General features: G+C 42.6%; 2 protein-coding genes across 3 annotated transcripts in view; one reads left to right on the top strand and one right to left on the bottom strand.

Moving 5' to 3' along the window:
• TECPR2 (tectonin beta-propeller repeat containing 2) overlaps window positions 1-3,168 on the bottom strand; it is a 616,143-nt gene extending 612,975 nt beyond the window's left edge. For both annotated transcript variants that reach the window (XM_085626337.1, XM_085626336.1), the window contains exon 1: window positions 2,979-3,168. The gene's annotated coding sequence lies outside the window, so the exon portion shown is untranslated. The remainder of the gene's footprint in view (window positions 1-2,978) is intronic.
• Window positions 3,169-3,615: 447 nt separating this feature from the next.
• CINP (cyclin dependent kinase 2 interacting protein) overlaps window positions 3,616-18,518 on the top strand; it is a 58,726-nt gene continuing 43,823 nt past the window's right edge. Inside the window, exon 1 of the mRNA XM_085626335.1 lies at window positions 3,616-3,977. Within this exon, the coding sequence (XP_085482461.1) occupies window positions 3,971-3,977 (7 nt within the window). The 5' untranslated portion in view covers window positions 3,616-3,970. The remainder of the gene's footprint in view (window positions 3,978-18,518) is intronic.

Genomic DNA, 18,518 nt, shown 5'->3' on the forward strand with positions numbered 1-18,518 from the left:
AAAGGAGCAGATAAAGCAGGACTGGGGCCCAGGGATTTGGGGGGCCCACTGCATCACAATTATGACTATCTACCTTTAATAAAAGGGGCATCAGAGCTTATTGTCCTTTCAAGCATTAGGATAGAGGTGATGATCCGTCTTGGTGGGGAAGAGATAAAAGATGCAGAGGAGATAGCCTGCTACTCAGGACTGCAGTTATTATTAGTGCAGCAGGTATAGTTGCATTGGGGTCAAAGAGTGTGAGGGGCTCACAACACCCCAATTATGGGGAGCAGTTTGTTTGGGATATCTGTTTTTGTTTGATTCATTTGCTCTTTTATAAATCTCATATTTGGTGTGGTTCATAAGCTATAGAAAAAGTATTCCTGAAATGATCTCATAAGCCCCGCTCCCTGCACACAGCCATGTCCCTTCCGCTCCCCCAATCCTTGCCATAAAGTTTTGGAGGGGGGCCCGACCTCAAAACATTTTGCTTAGGGGGGCTCAGAGTAAAAAAGTTTGAAGACCTCTGCTCTAGGGCATGGCTACAGCCATGTTGTTATACCCTCTCAAAATAGGCCCTATAACAGCTTGTAAGTCATCCCTAAAGCCATTAGGCTTGTGGTTGATAAATGTAGAGTTGTATATTAATATATGACCAGCCTTATTTGCTATTGTAAAGTTTTTTACTGAAGGTTCAGCTCTTTCAGTTTTTTAGCAACAGCGCTACAACAGCTATTCACGGCAATCTTAAAGTTATGATGCATGTTTTTGATAAACGTAAAGGCTTAAATTAATGTATGTTCAATCATATTTGCTATTGTAAAGTTTTTATGAATGCTTAGTCCTATCAGAATTTTACCTGTAGCGCCACAATAGTAATGACTTTTCATAAAAGAACACTATTATGTACTAGTTTTTAACACCAACTTTGTAGCTGGACGAACTTTGAGTGCCAATCGACTGGCAACTGGTTATTGGAATAACTTTTCTTCTTTTAACGTATGTTAAGCTTCATTAGAATTTTAGCAGTGGGGGGTTAATATTGTAATGATTATTGATAATTGTACAACTGTTCTATAAAATCGACGAAATTGATTAAATCTTTTTTCCTTGAAATTATTCTTTCCTTGCAAAAAGCAATGATTCTTTTTTGGAAGCCGAAACATTGGTAGAAAGAACCCAAACATAAAGTAAAATGGAACAAGGAATTATCTAAGTATGTTACATTTGAAAATAACTTTCACCAGGCACGCACATCCATGAAATATACAAAATAGATGACTCTTCATACCACAAATTACAGCTTTATGGCATTATGTACCAAATTTGGTAGCATAATTCAAATTTCAGTAAGTGAAATAAACCATCTCAGAGCATGGGTATCAATTAAAGAGTATGTGACGATCCCACATGTAAGATTTAGAAAACTTTTATTCAGCATAACACAACAGATTTGGCTAAGGAAACCAAATCCCTCATTCTCTGTCAATTCCTATTCTTGAGTGAGAGGCATCCTGGTGCATAGGAAAAGGCTCTTAAAACTAACAAAGATTGTGTCAAAAGCATGATTATTAATTCTGTCTAAGCATACAACTGTGGTAAGGGGGTGGATACATTGTGGGAATGGTTTTCAACCCGATTATTTTCAGGATGTTGATTCCTTTTTTGAGCAGAGAAAGGGCGAATTACATAAAATAACTATCATCTTTAGACACGGACATGGAAATGCAACTGTTAATAATAAAATGGTTGCTCTAAGGGGTGCTATGGAGCCTACATTCAAACGCAAAGTGCCGAACAAATGATGGTATGCCAAGCCAAAGGGATAGTCATCCAAAGTAATAGTCATCCAATACTGTAAGAAAAAAGGAGAAAGGAACCTGGGCGAGATAAGCCTCTAGACTTGCCTTTCATCTCTAGCATTAACTCTAATCACAAGCTTACTTAAAACATACCTCAAAGAAGAAGCGTTAGCTAATTAGGAGCAATCTTATAACATGGAAGTATGAAAACACATTTCAAATTGCAAACTAATATGAAAAATCACTACAGATCACATCTAAGTATTCTCATGCACTAGTAAGAGACTACCTAAAACCAATGAATTCCAGAATCTGTAAATCGCCATAGCAAAAGTAAACAACTTCCAGAGACTCTTTGGTAAATCATGTCATCAAAAAAGTAAAATCATGTACGGGATAAATGCACTTCACACAATTATAAGTCTCCACATTGCACTGTAATCAATCTGTAATAAGAAGAATATATTTTCTATCCATTCTTCTTATTTCTGTCATGATCAAGCAGAACATAGACAAAACATTTTATTCCTAAACATATGGTACGTCCAGAGGGCAAGAGTAACGACAGCAAAACAAGAGTCCATAGTGTCATTCTATAATTTATAAGAAAAAAGGGAAAGGCGTATGCTGCTATGATCAGCAATGACTCGGAAAAGAGGACGCTCACTACAAATATATGTGAGCATCTGGGTAAAAGGCACAAATGCACTAGGCAGGACCCCAATACTACACACGTATCATTTTCTAAAACAACAGTACAGTGCTACAAATGATGCAATCCTGTAGCATACTGCCTCCTGATAATCATGGTCTTTCAAGGTGCTGGGTTCCGGTGTGTGCCATAATTAACAACTGGGCCCATGTCAAGAAGGTAACCCTATGTCAATTCGGTTTTTAGCCAAAAGCACGTATCGTGCTCGGACGTACAGTCATACTTCGAAAATGAAACTGCAACATCAGGAGTCTACTATGTAGTTAACTAAAAGGTCAGATGCGGCTACTGGTAATACTAATGGGAAGGGCTTGTTGCCAACTATGTGCTATTGGGCCATACTCAGTTATTGGGTGTCTGATGGTGCGCGACAATACAGTCTGGCACAGATCATCAGATGTGTGTCTGACTGTCCCCTCTTTCGCTTCAGACTCGACCTCCATCATGATACCCATTCCTCCCTTCCTCCGTCAACCACTAACCATTACAGGTGGCATGTTCTTGACGGTGCCAGGTCTCCCAGTAGCATCTTCATCAGGTATAGCGGTTAAGCGAAGGGAAGGCTGCAGTTCAACTCCTGGGTGAGCGTGAGTCTACGACCTGATACTGACAACCTACTAACCGACCAATCAAAGTGGCTCCTTCTCTGACATTCTCATAACAGGAAGTGACGATAAACTCCGCCCGCGACTTCGTATACTAGGAAACAGAGTAACTGTCTTTAAATGAGAGATAAAAATGACGGACAAAGCTGTACCCGCGCCATTAAGTTCAAGAACTAATAGTTGTCGTCGAATCGATGTTATTCCGCCAAAGGATCGAATGTGTTCTGGGAAAAAGCACTTTAGATTACAGCACCTTCATATATGAAGACCAATTCTCTTCGAATTGTATAAAGTCAATTTGTTTTTATAATTCTGTTTCATTAAGTATCCTGCAATTATTGGTTTATTTAATTTCAAAATAATTCTCATTTATTAATTCTTTATATATTTTTTCGGTGTGTTGGAGTGAAGCTTGAGCCTTATATGAAGAACTTCTAATATAGTGTAATTTCAAGATGGCTACCCCGTTTGTCCGGCTTGACAGAGTGGCTGCCGTTGCTTTCCTTCCAGTCATATGGACAGTCGCTCGTTCTAGAGTTAATTCCGCCTCGTATGTTTTGGTTTCATCTGGCATCGTGTTGATGTTCTATTTATTCACTTTTGCTTTTAAAATATTCCCCGTTTTCTGTATCCAGCTGGTTTTCGGAACTCCCTCTTTCGCTGTCATTTATTCTTCAAGCTAACGTCTAGCCATATTTTGGCTATTTTTTAAAAACAAATCTTACAAGTGCTCGGTGCAGCCTTTTCGCATTCCTCGTTTTCGACTCAGTCGTTTTGGACGACTGTATTGCCCCGTGGCTGAATGATCGTGTCAAGCTGTACAAATGCTGCAAACGAAGTAGGGTCGGTTTTAGTAATGCGCACATGGGATGGACGGTGAGTTTATCCATGAACACATGTATCATGTAATGTACACTGGAGGATGTTTCATATATTAGTTGACACATTTCTGTAGTGCTCATGCACTATGAGGAAATAAGGATGTTTTATAATTAAGGCTCCTGGTTTTTCTGTTTATACTGGTTTTTACAGTTAAATACAGACAGGCAACTATTTTCTAGTCTGTGTCATACATGCCAATAGACCCGATTCGGGTGAGGGATTCCCGAAATTGAAGCAAAAAAATGGCTTTATTTTGGCTCTCCTGCCTGAAATTGCTTCGCCTTCAATAGAAGTCAATGGGGGAAATACATTCCCTTTATTATTTTTGAGAATCTCCCACTTTAATCCTCTAAAATGTTGGCATGTATACTGTAGTTATGTTTAAATGTGGATGTGAACGGCAATTAAGTTGTGTTTTGAGGGATTCTAAATGCTGTCAGTAATGACTGCAAGCCCAATAGCTGTGTGCATTGACAGGTAAGATGGTTTAAAAAAAGATATTTTGGTAATGAGGCTTCTAAAGCAGTAGACATGCCCCGAATGTGCATGTTTTCATGTACGTGTATTGATTTATTATATGTGGCTGCACATATTCTTGAAACCTTTCAAGAATTCAAGCAAGGGTGTACATTTATTGGTTAAGCAAATGTGGAAATATATTAGTTTCATCTTCGTTTTTTCACAAAAACCCCCCAAAAAAGAGATACAATATGAAAAATGTAGATATGGAGAAATACAGTCTTAAAAGGTTGAAAAATATATACTGTAAAACCACATGCCTTGTTGCGATTATTTTAATCTACTATTTTATGTAATATTTTAAAGGTTTTATAAGTTTGATTTTGTATTGTAAAATGAATTGCATTGTAGTTGAATTGTTTTAATATGTGTAGTATGTCTTTTATGATGCGAATCGAATAAAGACTTTTTTGACTGACTGACTGACTGACCACATGCCCTATTCATATTAAAAAGAGAACAGTGGGGCTAAGGTCTTACATCTAATAATAAACAGTGTGAGCTAGTGGAAGTAGGGAAGAAGAACGTGAGGTAATGGACGTGTTGTAGCCTAGTGGAATTCAGAGATACGAAGCATGGTATAAGTAAACTAAGAGGTAGACATGCAGATTGGGAAGGAACGAGCAAACCAGAAAACATACAGGGGAGAGAAAGAGGCATAGAGAGGGGCCAAAGAGAGAGGAACAGTAGAAGCACCCAAGAGGCAACAGAATAAGTGTTCAAAGACATTTTTGTAAAAAACATTTTACATTACTTCTTTGGGTTTTAACTGGGTAAACCACTTGTCATTACTTCATGTTCACTTGTATATTTATAGCCAATAGCCGGTGACTGTCATTAAAAAATTAAGAAGAGCAGAATGAAATGTTGGTCAAAGAAACTAACATATTCCTGTTGTTCAAACAGCACTCCAGTAGTCAGTGGCAAAGTACATGAAAGGCATCATTTATTTTCCTCATCAAGTGTCATATTGAATAATTCCAGGGTTTGCCAAAAATGTAGCTGTTTTGTTCTCAAATCAAACACAATTGGCTTTTAGGCATGTGTAGTAAATGTAATATTCAGTTAAATTGCTCATTGCAACTGTAAATTAGCAATACATCGTTATGTTCTAAGAACTAGTTAGTTGCCTTAGACATTGTAAAAAAACAATTTTGAATGATAGAAAAAGCCTCACAATAATACATATTTATTATTATTACAAATCATTTCAAGCTTTCAAAAGGCTTACAAAATGATTGACCATCTAAGCTATGATAAACTAACAGGGGGCAGACCTGTAAAAACAGAATGCAATGCACAACTTACAAATGATTCCAACATAAGGGGTCCAACTTCTCAAAGCATATTGCAGGATGGCAACTTAGCATACACCTAATGTGGTCCACTACTCCGTATTGGAGCAAATCTGTTTTTTAGTGTTCAACTAAATAATAATTGTAAGCTACTTTCAACATATAAAATAAGCTCTCCATTACCCTGTCGTGAATGTTGCGGAACCTGTGTTAGTGCTCCCCTGTGGCAGCCACTTGAAGAATTTAAACAGAATCAAGGGTAGAAGAGTTGGCATCGCTGTGATCTACAGAATACGCTCGTCTGCAGCCTGACCTTAGGCACCATCGCTGATTGCAATGCGCCCTCTTCATAATGTCTTTGAACTGCAACTTTACTCACTCAAGGCTTCTAATATGTCGTCCCCCAGGCCCTGCTTAAGGCTTCAGGGAGGCACTGACCAATTTTATTGCTCCATTGGTCATCAAATCAGCCAACTTTAATATCCTTGGGGATCTCAATCTCCACCTTGACACCACACATGACAGCGATATTAGCAACTTCATTGACTATCTTGCTGCTATGCAGTTAACCCAATAAGTCACAGACGCCACACAATCTGCTGGCCACCTCTTAGATCCAATCTTAGCTCATTATGGGCCATGATCTCTCTAACCATGACATGGACTGACCATTACATGATTCCTTTTTCAATCCATCTATCTGGCCAAACTCATGCATAGGCCCCAACCTGATTTTTAAATGCCCTTGGCATAAGCTTGACTTCCAAGAATTTGAGCAGTTTATTCAAGCCAGCCGTCCTCAGCTATCCCCAACTCAAAGGCAGCAAACAACACCCTGCAATCCTGGCTTATGTGAGACTCAGATGTCTTTATCACTTTCAGACAGGTCTCCACCAAGAGGAAGCTTGCTGCCCTTGGTTCAATGAGACGCTTATCCAGGCCAAAAAGTACTGTAAAGCCCTAGAATGCTCCTGGAGGAAAGCATACAACCCTTCACCAAACACTCAATACAGATCAGCGATCAAAACTTGTCACAAACTGATCATGAAATCTAGGGCAGAACGTTTTGCTAATACAATCAGTAATATTAATGACCCTGCCAAAACTTAGTGAACAGCCTTATGAAACCAGTGCTATCTGCAGACCCCATTGAAGCCTCCAGTGCACACTGCAAAAAACTTGCAGATTATTTTACGGGCAAGCTAGAACACATCTACTCACACGTTCCCTCTGTTGTTCCCAATGCGAGGTCAGATGGTTCGGTTCTGTCAGCTGACAGTTATCTTACCTCCTCGCTCAACTCATTTATCCCCTTTTGTCTGCCTGCCCTCCAGTCTCTGCAGCCAAAATAATTCCAGCTTCTCTGATGATCCGCTAAAACCTGATCTTTTTATCGAGCTACAGGATGCCCTCCTCCCTCCCTGTTTGGAATTGATCAATCTCTCTCTGTTATCAGCTGTTGTGCCCAGCCCATGGAATCAAGCTAAAGTTATCCCCCTCCTGAAGTAACTGTCTCTGGATGCCTCTAAGCCTGAAAATGTCCGTCCCATTTTGCTCTTGCCTTATCTTGCCAAGGTCCTGGTGAGACGAGTAAACAAACATCATGACCAAATTCCTGGAAGACATTTGTATCCTGGACTTATTCCATAAACGGCTTCAGGGCTGCACACAGCATGGAATCCACACTCCTTGACATCAGCGAGCAACTCTCCATGCCTCTGGACGAAGGCAGATCATCAGTCCTGATCCTGCTTGACTTGAACGCCACATTTGACACAGTGTCTCACAAAACTTTACTCGAGCACCTACAGGGCATAGGCAAGTCTGCTCTGTCGTAATTCGCCTTCTTTCTATCTGAGTGCTCCTCCCAGGTCATCTTTCCTCCTCATAGCTCCCAACCTCACACTTTACACTATAGCATCCCCCAAGGCTCTTCATTGAGCCCTACCTTGTTCAATAAATCCATGAAACCTCTGGCACAGGTCGTTAAATCTTCAGGGCTTGAGCTGTTGTTGTATGCTGGTGACACACAGCTCTTTCTTTCACTCTCCAGTAATCCTAAACAAGAAATGGCCAACTTGAAAAAGGAATGATTGCTGTAGCAGAGTGGATTAACTACTAGACTTCTTCCCCTGAATACTAATAAAACCGAAATACCTTTATCAGGCAAACATGCCCTTGTCTGGGACAACCACTAGTGGGCTCCCTCCCCAGGGTCCCCACTCAAGCTCGAGTCCTCTTTAAAAAACTCAGGAGTCTGCTTGGACAACACTTTGGCCTTTGAAGTTCAAGCCAAATCGCTAGCTGGCACTTGCTTTGGGCTTATGAGAAGCCTTGAACCCATCCTGGGCCTCTTCAACCCACGCACCCATCAAAACCATAATTTAAGCGGTCATTGAATGTCACTTCACTTGAAGGTATCGGAGCAGCACGCTGCTACTGCCATTTTAAAGCGCCTGGAAAAGGGCTTCCTAAATTGTTTTATTCGCACTTGCATTGTAAAAAGCATTGCGCAGCTGATTTAATTCTACTTTTAGGTATCGGAAGCAGCACGCTCGCTACTGCCGTCTGAAGCGCCTGGTAAAGGGCTTCAGAATTGTTATTTGTCACTTGCACTTTTAAAAGCATTTTTTAAATTTACTCTGTGCTCACCACTCTGTTGTGTCCCCCTACATGTTCCCCGGTCCACCACTGATCATTCAGATTGTGTGGAGGGATCGATCGCAAGCTCCGGAAGTGTTCCCCAGACACTTCCGGTGACAACGGAGGTCAGCAGTCTATAAGCTGACCTACCGCAACCATAAAAAACACATGCCTTTCTCAAAGCGTAGCGGGTGCGCCAAAGGCAAGCCCGTCTGCACCCGTCCGAGCCTGGACTGCGCCCAGGGGCAGGCTCCCAGGCCCTCCAATACCATCAACAGGCAAAAGGGTATTATCTTACACAAGCTGAGAGCTTATGGATTTCAACAAAATCACTAACGCTCATCCCTGCCCCCACTTCAGCCTGGACTCATTTGTCAATAAACCATCCACCTGATGCCCCAACTGCTCGTTCAAGCTGGTTCTACACACCCTGCCCCCACCCTCCAGGTCTCACCCCGACCCTCATACCTTGAACACATTTATTTTGCCCTATAAACGCACGTTCCCTCCCCAAGCACAAATTTGAAATCCACGAACTATTAACCAACCACAACCTAGACCTCCTATTCATAACTGAAACCTGGGGTGATCCTTCTTCTGGACCCGACTTCTGCATCGCCACTCCAGACGGCTATTGCGTACTCAGACAGGATAGAACTGTAAAGAAGGGAGGTGGCTTAGCGATTATTTATCAAGACAAATATTTAATTAAAATAGAAACAATTGGTTCATCGGTCTGCGAAGCATTGACCTTCTCGATTATGCTCTCAAACACCCAATCGTTCAAAGGAACCCTCCTCTATCGCCCACCTGACTCCCGAGCAGATTTCCTTACAGCTCTAGATAGCTTGATAGAGCCAGTAGCAGGAGCTCCAGACTATACCATCCTGGGAGACTTTAATTTCTACCTAGAATCCCTCGAGGACAAGGACTCTTCCTCCTTTATAACAGACCTACTATCAGCAGGTCTACAACAGCTAGTGACAAAACCTACTCACCTGGCGGGTCACACACTTGATGGTCTCTTCACTAACAATCGCCACATCTCCCTATCAACTATTGTCCCCCTGACCTGGACAGACCACTCCGCAGTAATCTTTACTATTCAGATTAGAAAAATTAACCTCCCGCACGCCAGCTCCCGCCCTACCAAACCGCTTCGAGCATGGAGGAACATTGACACCCATCTTCTACGAACAACCCTCTCCTCCACTCAACACAACTTCACTCCAGACCCCGATCTAGCCTCCAATAATTACTCACACTGGCTACATAATGCCTTCAGCACCTTAGCACCACCGAAGAATGTTTCTACTAACCAAAGTGCTCACTCCGCCCCTTGGTTTTCAGAGGCGCTCAGACTCGAGAAGCAACGCTGCAGAAATCTAGAAAGGCGTTGGTGCAAACACTACAACAATGACAAAACACTATATAAGGACGCAATAGCTAAATATAAACATCTCATTGACGTAGAGAAAAGCAAATTTTACCTTACACAAATAGTCGGCCCAAAACTCCACCAAACAGCTGTTCCAGGTAGTAACCAAACTATCCAGCCCACCGACGAGCTCAACCATAGATGCCTCTCAAGTCCTCTGTAACTCCCTCGCTAATTTCTTTGAAGACCAGGTCAATCAAATTTACTCCAACTTCTCAACCCAGGTCAATTCCGACCATCCTAATTGCAACATTTTCACCAACGCCACGGCCACTGTGTTCTCCGAATTCAGTCGGGCCCCACCCGAGCAGATAACAGAGCTCATTTCCTCCATTAAATCAGGATCCCCCCTTGACCCTTGTCCCAATGTGGAAGTGTGGATTTTTCCTGATCAGTTATGTCCCCTATCTTGGACCCCAACGGTTCTATGTGCATGTCACAAGTACATGTATGTTCCCTCCAGTTCCAGTTTCCAAAACGCAAACATATGTGCGTCCACCGTCAACATGTTCTCTGTCAGATCCGCCATGAATGGGCTGGATATTCGATTCCTAAGTATGAAAGGCCACCGACTTTATATGGCTAAGTTACTCCATTTTTACAGTTCAGGCAAGTAGGCCCGATCCTGTCCTTAAAGCCTTCCCTGCTCTCTGTCTCTGACAGCTTCAGCTTGAGCTCGCATCTGTATCCATGAACTTTGTCCTACTCCCTGTGCAGCTAACGGTGCCTGCCTCGGCCAGTTTTGCCTGCCTGCCAAGAAGCTGTATTTCACCTTCGAATTATCTACTTTGCTCTTCAGCCGATGCATTCCTGTTCAGTGATTTAGGTAAACATTTCCTCTAAGCTCACAAGCAAAGGACTCGGCCTTTCCGTCCTCCTGCAAGTAATTCATAGCCCTGTTGCCATGGAAAGTTTCCTGCCCCTCGCATCTCATATAGACACTTAGACGCTTGTACACGCACACACAGTCAGTATAGAATAGATTCTGTCCGAGAGTCTTTTCTTGTGGATAACATAGTTCTCTAAACATAGGATGTTAGATATGATTTGGGATTAGGTTGACTTGACCCCCCAGACTTCTCGTCTCCACATGTAGAGCTAAATGTCAAGTCCCCTTCACCCCCTAGTTGCACGTCAATCACACGTCATGCTGTTGCGCGCGCATCTATGTTAAGTATTATCTTATAGATCCACCTATGCATGATAATCAGAGCCAATCATGTTTCTTTCTGCTCCTTATTACGCCTAGTTTCGATTACGTACCAATATGTCATTTCTCTTATCAATTGTTACGCCTTTTGCATTCATTTCATTGTAATGTATGAACTATAAAAGTTACTTCTTGTCAATAAAGTATTGTACTTCACTTCCTGAACCCTCGTGGTGACGGAACCTGAAGGCCGCCACTCGAGTCGGCCATTTTGGAATAAAGCCCATTCAGAAAATCTCTTATACCACGGATTCTGCCTCTTGTTATTCTGAGCTATTTTACTTTATTTTAGATTCCGTATGAAATTCAGTCAAGGTAAAAAAGAATATTTACCACATAATGGCGCCCGAATAGGGACACTTTCTCATCTCACGCGCCGGCGGTGCGTTGCAGGCCCGGTCTCCTGCCACAGCTGGACGGACCATAAACGCGTACCAGCAGGATTTCCTGTAAGCTCCCTCCGGTCAAGCGGGGGCGACTGAGGCTGCGATCAACCCAGACGAGGCGGTGAGAAGTGCGAAGTATCCCGACCAGAGCCGAGCTGAGAGAGCAAGATCCGAGGTATACAGAGGCCCACCAGGTTTTCGAAATCCCGATGTCCAGAGGGTCCGCTGTCCGCAGTCATCGAGTCCCGTTCATTCTCTGAGGCCTTCCGTTTCAAGGAGCTACTCGGTGAGTACCATCGCCGGGGAGGCGTGTTGACAGCACATAGGTTGTGCCGGTCAAGACGGATTTGGGTACACAAATCCGGTCTGCACTGTTTAGCAGTGTATATGTACTGTTTAGCAGTATATCAAGTATTCCGAAGTATTCAGTTATTGTCAAGAATTCAGCTTGGTGATTAGTCATGCAGACTGTCATCATCGTCGGTCATTTTTAAAGTGTTTAATGTTTAAATGTTTAAAGTGTTCAAATGTCTTGCATATTGTGGTATGAATGATTGTTCATTGTTCACCGTTCATTATTGTGTTTTCCGTATTAAGTGAATTCAAGAGTAAGTATCAGATCAGTTGTCGAGATGCCGCTCTTCTCGAAGTTAAGACAGATTACTACCAGAAAAGGGGTGCTCGAAGAAGCAGTTCCTATTCCTCCTAGGGACACCCCAGGGCATTTTATGTATCATAAGCATGGCTTAGATGCCATATTGTTTCTTGATCTATGGGTAGATTATACCAAGGGATTGCCGGAAAGTCAAAGGTGGCCCGCAGCGGGAACCTGGGATGCAGAGTGCATCATGAAAGTGGAGGAAGAGTTATGGAAAAGAAAAGTCAGACAGTCACAGAAAGACGCTGTTGAGTTATGGCGTAAAGAATCTCATAGACGTACAGAAAAAGCACGTAGACAGGAAGAGAGGAGCAAAGAGAGTTCAAAGGAAGTTCAAGAAAATATATTAATTGAGGAAGGTATCCGAGTAAAATCAGAACAAGTAGATAGACAAAGAAACGCTCTTATGAGTGGTATGTATCCCCTCCTAGCCGAAGGACTACCTAAGGCTGTTCCAGAGATGCCAAAAGACTTGCCACCCCCATTATTTCCAATTAAGGTACATCCAAAAGGGCATCCCAGAACCGCAGAAGATGTTTTTCTTTCCTCATATCTAGATGACGCAGCTCCCGAGTATGCTAACCCCACACCACATAGACCGTCTGGCGGAGGGGTTCAACGTCAGGATCAGGTATCTGTCCCCGTGCAACAGCAAGTCCCGACGCGAGCTCCGGCAAGCACGTCTGTTTCCGCATCTGTCCCCGCAGTCGATTCTACAGTGGTATCGACACCTATAGTTGCTGTGTCACGTTCGACGAATCCATTCACACCCGACGCCCCTGAAGGGGCCACGGGAGGTGCAAGCAATACTTTTACGCCACCTAGAATAAATAAACTTATTTTTCAAGAATCAGCGCATTCACGTACACCCAAATTCGTAAGTGAACGTACGCTTAAGGAACTCCTTATAGATTGTAGATATGACCCGGTGGTCGGTAAAGAGGACGAAATGGTCCTGGCATCATTACGTATCAGACGAGCCGCAGAGTATTTAGCGAGGTTACCAGGAATGACTACGCATCTAGATAACATATATCATTTTGTCCAAACAGGGCGAGACCCAGAATGTATTAACAGAGCTATGGAATTCCAGAAAGTAGAGATACAGGGGGAACTGTTACGTTTCCTCATAAACTGCGTGATCAGAAATCAAGACCGTCCGGGGGTAGACCCGAATACAATGCTTATTCTTACAAGATGGAGCCAGAATATATCAGAAGGGAGACACGATAAGAAAAACTGTATAATAGCCATGTGCCGAAAAATCCGTAGAGAAATAGAACGTATTCACGAAGAAAGATTGGAAACAGACGAGTTCGAGCAAGATGAAGTCTCCGAATCAGGGAATTCCGCAAGACAGTCAGAAACCATAGCATACGTAGGCAGAGGAAGATCCTGTGATAATACTAGATGTTTTTCTGATCCCATACACTCTGTATGTCCAAATAATAGCAGAACGTATCCGACGCCTGTAATAAATTTAAAGTCTCCTGAACATCTGTTCCAAGCCGCAGATAAACTACTACGAGAACGAAGGGGTTACCACCTCCTCGATTCCATGGATGAGCAAGAATTGGCCAGATCAGCCGTTCACTGGATTGACAGTCCTGAAAAATACGGTGATGAGACCGTAGCACACACGTTTTTTAACCTTAGTGCAGATGAACAACGTTTAGCTGGAATCTATATGATTCAGCAACTCCTTATATTATATAAGAGCCAACATGCTGACCCTGGTCCTTTACCTGATATATTAACGGAACTACTCACGAACAGATGGAGAGGTTCTAGTAACAAGTTGATTAAAGAAATATTAGTGTCACGTAAACAGTATGTCCTTTTTGTAAATCCGGATTCTTTCCCGCTGCCCCGCAGAGAAAGAACGCCGTATTATATGGATAGACAAAATCCCTTACGAGAAGTGCACCCAATAAAAGGCGAAGACAATGAGTTTCACCGTGTATTTGTATACACACCCATATCAAAAATTGAATTGTTAGAAATGAAGAAAGTAGTACCAAGTCATGACAAAGACCCAGCGGGTTTCCACCGAGAAATTAAGGACATGTTGCTGATGGGAGAGTATACCTATCCTGATATTATGACGATATTAAAGGTGCTCTTACCTGCTGGTATTTATGAAAAACTGAAAGAAAAAGAGTGGGAAGTGGGAGACCAAAAGATAGATTGGACAGCATTAGAAACGGAAGAAAAGGCCCGAGCTGCAGGTTCAGGGCTCGGGGATAAAGTCAAAGCATTACCAGGTTTACTAGTACAAGTACTGCCACGTTTGTTAACTACGAAAAAGGAAGATTGGGGTGCAATCACGGCCTGTAAACAAAAGCATGATGAAGACACAAGTGACTATTATGCCCGATTTGAAAAATGTTTTGGAATAAATAGTGGTATAAAAACAAGTAGTGAGTCGTATCCACATTTATTTGTGACAAAATTAGTAGAAAATGCATTACCTCCAGTAAAGAATAGAATATTGAAATTCGAGAGTACCTGGCAAAGTAACACTCCATCACAAATGCTACAAATGTTACAGTATCATCACAATAGAATTAGAGATGAACAAGAACACGAACAAAGACGTATGAAAGATACAAAAATGAAAATGCTAGTGTCTCAGACAGTACCGGCTGAAGGACATAAAAAGGGTATGACACAGTCCGATTCAGCAGGACCGGTAAAAGGGACATGCAATTATTGCAAAAAGCCAGGTCATTACGTACACGATTGTCCAGTTTTAAAACACAATATCGCCATAGGTAAAACACAAGAAAGATCACGGCCACTCAGACAAGATCAGAATGAACAAGGAGCTATGCCACATTCCCAGGCCATGCCAGCCGCACAACAGCCAATACAGTTTGTGCCAGCTGCACCACCGTTGCCTGTTACTGCCACACAAACCACCACACGACAAATGTATCAGACTGCACAGTATGAATATCCTGAGTATCAGCGTTACGCATGAACCAGCCTAGAGAGGGAAGTTGACTTACCGCTTATCGAGATTCCTGTAGATCAAGAAGGACCTTATGTACATAGTGAATTATTAGGTCAAGATAGAAAATTCTTACTCGATACAGGGGCAAGTCGTACAACTATAAAACGTAGTGAAGTTCCAGGGGCACCCCTCTCAGGCTCTCAAAATGTTTCCCTTGGTTTTTCAGGAAAACCTATTGTTAACGAAGTATCACAGCCTCTTCCACTTACGATAGGACCTTTGACACGAACTACAGATTTATTGCTTACTAAATCATGCCCAGAAAATTTGTTAGGAATTAAAACTCTGAAAGCCCTAGGAGCCATAATATGTTGTTCTCCGGAAGGAATAAGGTTGTTTTTACGTGATTTTAAAGGTCACTATGTGTCTAGAGACATGGATCCCCGACTACAGACTTTACCAGCACATCTATGGGCACAAGGCCCTACTGATGTTGGTTGCATGAACATTACACCATACCGAGTTACACTCAAGGCAGGAGTGGTATTACCACGAATGCGACAATACAAGTTACCGCAAGATGCTGTAGTGGCTTTGCTGAAAATCATTGATGAGTTAATTGCCCAAGGAGTAGTTGTAGAAACAGACTCCAATGTATGTAATTCACCGATAATTCCGATTCTTAAACGAACTGACCCTACTGCTCCGCCAGTATACCGATTGGTTATTGATTTGCGGGAACTAAACAAGTGCATTGTGCCACAATTTCCTGTGGTCCCCGATATATCATCATTATTGACAGCAATTGATTCCGAAGCAACATTCTTTACTGTAATTGATCTCAAGAATGCCTTTTTTAGCGTCCCAATAGATCCGGAAAGCCAATATTTGTTCGGATTCAGTTTAAATGGGCGCAGCTTTAAATTCTCACGCGCTCCCCAAGGATTCACAGAAAGCCCCAGCATCTACAGCCAAGCACTGAAACGAGAACTTGACAGTATCCACATGCCAGTCAATACTGCACTGCTTCAATATGTCGATGATCTGCTGATCACCGCGAGAAGCGAACCTGAATGTGAAAAGGCTTCTCTGACAGTTTTACATTTTCTAGCCGACAAGGGGCACAAAGTGTCTCCCTCTAAGCTGCAATTCTGTGCCCAGCGAGTTATTTATCTTGGTCACTCGCTGTCCAAGGAGGGAAGGCAGCTTACACCAGATCGCATCCAGTTAATTGCTAACATGTCAATACCCCAGACACAAAAGGAGGTGCGGGCTTTCATAGGCCTCACTTCATATTGTAGGCAGTGGATCCCTCAGTACGCATTTCTAGCAAAACCACTCATTCAGTTAACCACACAGGAGGCAGCCACATCGACTGTTCTCCCTTGGACTCAGGAACATACACAAGCTTTTGAAAGCTTAAAGGAAGCTTTATGTCAAGCACCTGTTTTAGCAACACCATGTTATAGCAAACATTTTACACTCTTTGTCACAGAACGCGAAGGTACTGCTTTGTCAGTACTCACACAGGAACAAGCAGGATCACGCAAGCCATGTGCTTATTTTTCCAGTACATTAGATCCCGTAGCTCAGGCTTTGCCCGCATGCCTGAAATCAGTGGCAGCAACAGCTTTAGCAATCAGACAAAGCGATGCCATAGTGTTAGGACATCCATTGACAGTACAAGTACCACATGCAGTAGAAGTTCTTGTGAACCGAACACAAACACAACACTTGACCATAGCAAGACTTACCGGTTATGAACTGACATTGTTTCAGCCACACATAGAGATCCGACGGTGTAATACATTGAATCCTGCTACACTATTACCTGTAATTGGAACAGACCCACTAGCTCATGATTGTGTTGAAATTATTGAAATAAAGACGAAACCTAGACAAGACTTGACAGACGTTCCATTGTTAGATCCAGACCTGACGTTGTATGTAGATGGATCGTGCATGAGAGCAAGTACAGGAGACTTAGTGGCCGCGTATGCAGTCACAACAGACACTGAAGTTATTGAGACAAATTGTATAGATACTTTGTCAGCCCAAGCAGCAGAACTTATTGCTCTAACACAAGCCTGTATTCAAGCCACAAATAAGAAAGTTAATGTATACACTGACTCACGTTATGCATTCGGAGTTGTACACGACTTCGGCGTGCTGTGGCGAGAGAGAGGTTATTTAACCTCCCATGGTGCCCACATTCAGCACGGAACCCTCATTCATGCCTTGTTAGACGCAATACATCTACCAACTGCCATATCGATTATGAAATGTAAAGCACACACGAAGGTTGCTGATATCATTTCTCAAGGCAATGATTTAGCTGACAGAACAGCTAAACAGACTGCTCAGAATCGCACATTAGACATGACAAAGCCAATAGTTCAGACACCAACACAGTGTATGACAATTAAGGATCCCGCACTTGACGTAATTGACATACAGACACATGCTACTGCAGAGGAATTAAAGAAATGGACTGAACTAGGAGGGATCCAGACAGATCAGGGATGGATGACGAAGGAGAAATCTGTATGGTTTCTTCCTGACTCTATGGTCCAGGCCATTATAGCTACAATTCACAGCCCAGCGCATTTAGGAGAGAAAGCTATGCTAGATAGCATTCAACACATTTGGTTCAACAAACATTTACGAGCAGCAGCTAAACAAAAAGTCCGTACCTGTATGATATGTTGTCAGTTCAACCCAGGAAAAAGTGTTCCCGTAGAACAGGGTGGATTCCAGACTCCTGATCATCCTTTTGAAGTGCTCCAAATGGATTATATCCAGATGGAACGATGTCGAGGATTCAAATATGTTCTGGTAGTTGTCTGCGCTCTCTCCCGATGGACTGAGGCGTACCCAGTATCAGATTACACGGCCCCGACTACTGCCAAACAGTTAGTTCGAGAATTCTTCCCGCGGTACGGTTTACCACGTGTTGTATATTCAGATAACGGCCAGCCTTTCTCATCCGAATTAATGAAACATGTCTCACTTTTGTTGGGATATCAGTGGAAATTCCACTGTGTCCGACACCCCGAGGCAGCAGGTCTCGTGGAACGACATAATCAAATTTTGAAAATCAGATTGTCTAAAATATGTAAGGAGAAAGGTGTTGACTGGATAGTAGCATTACCAGTTGCACTATTTTACATAAGAATGGTAGCACACTCTCGAACAGGGCTATCCCCGTATGAGGTGATCTTCGGAAGACCACCAAATATGTGGGGGACGCCTATACCACGTAAAATAACTGATGTTAATTGTAATATGCTGACAGATTACTTGGCTTCCTTGATGTCTGCACTACAATCTTGTCGTTCACAGGTAACTGCAGCTTTTCCTGACAACACTGAGGTGAAACCCCATGACGTTGCTCCGGGGGATCTGGTGTTTGTGAGAAATTTTGATCGGA

The sequence above is a fragment of the Triturus cristatus genome, chromosome 9 (assembly GCF_964204655.1).
Source record: "Triturus cristatus chromosome 9, aTriCri1.1, whole genome shotgun sequence".
Lineage (NCBI taxonomy): Eukaryota > Metazoa > Chordata > Amphibia > Caudata > Salamandridae > Triturus > Triturus cristatus.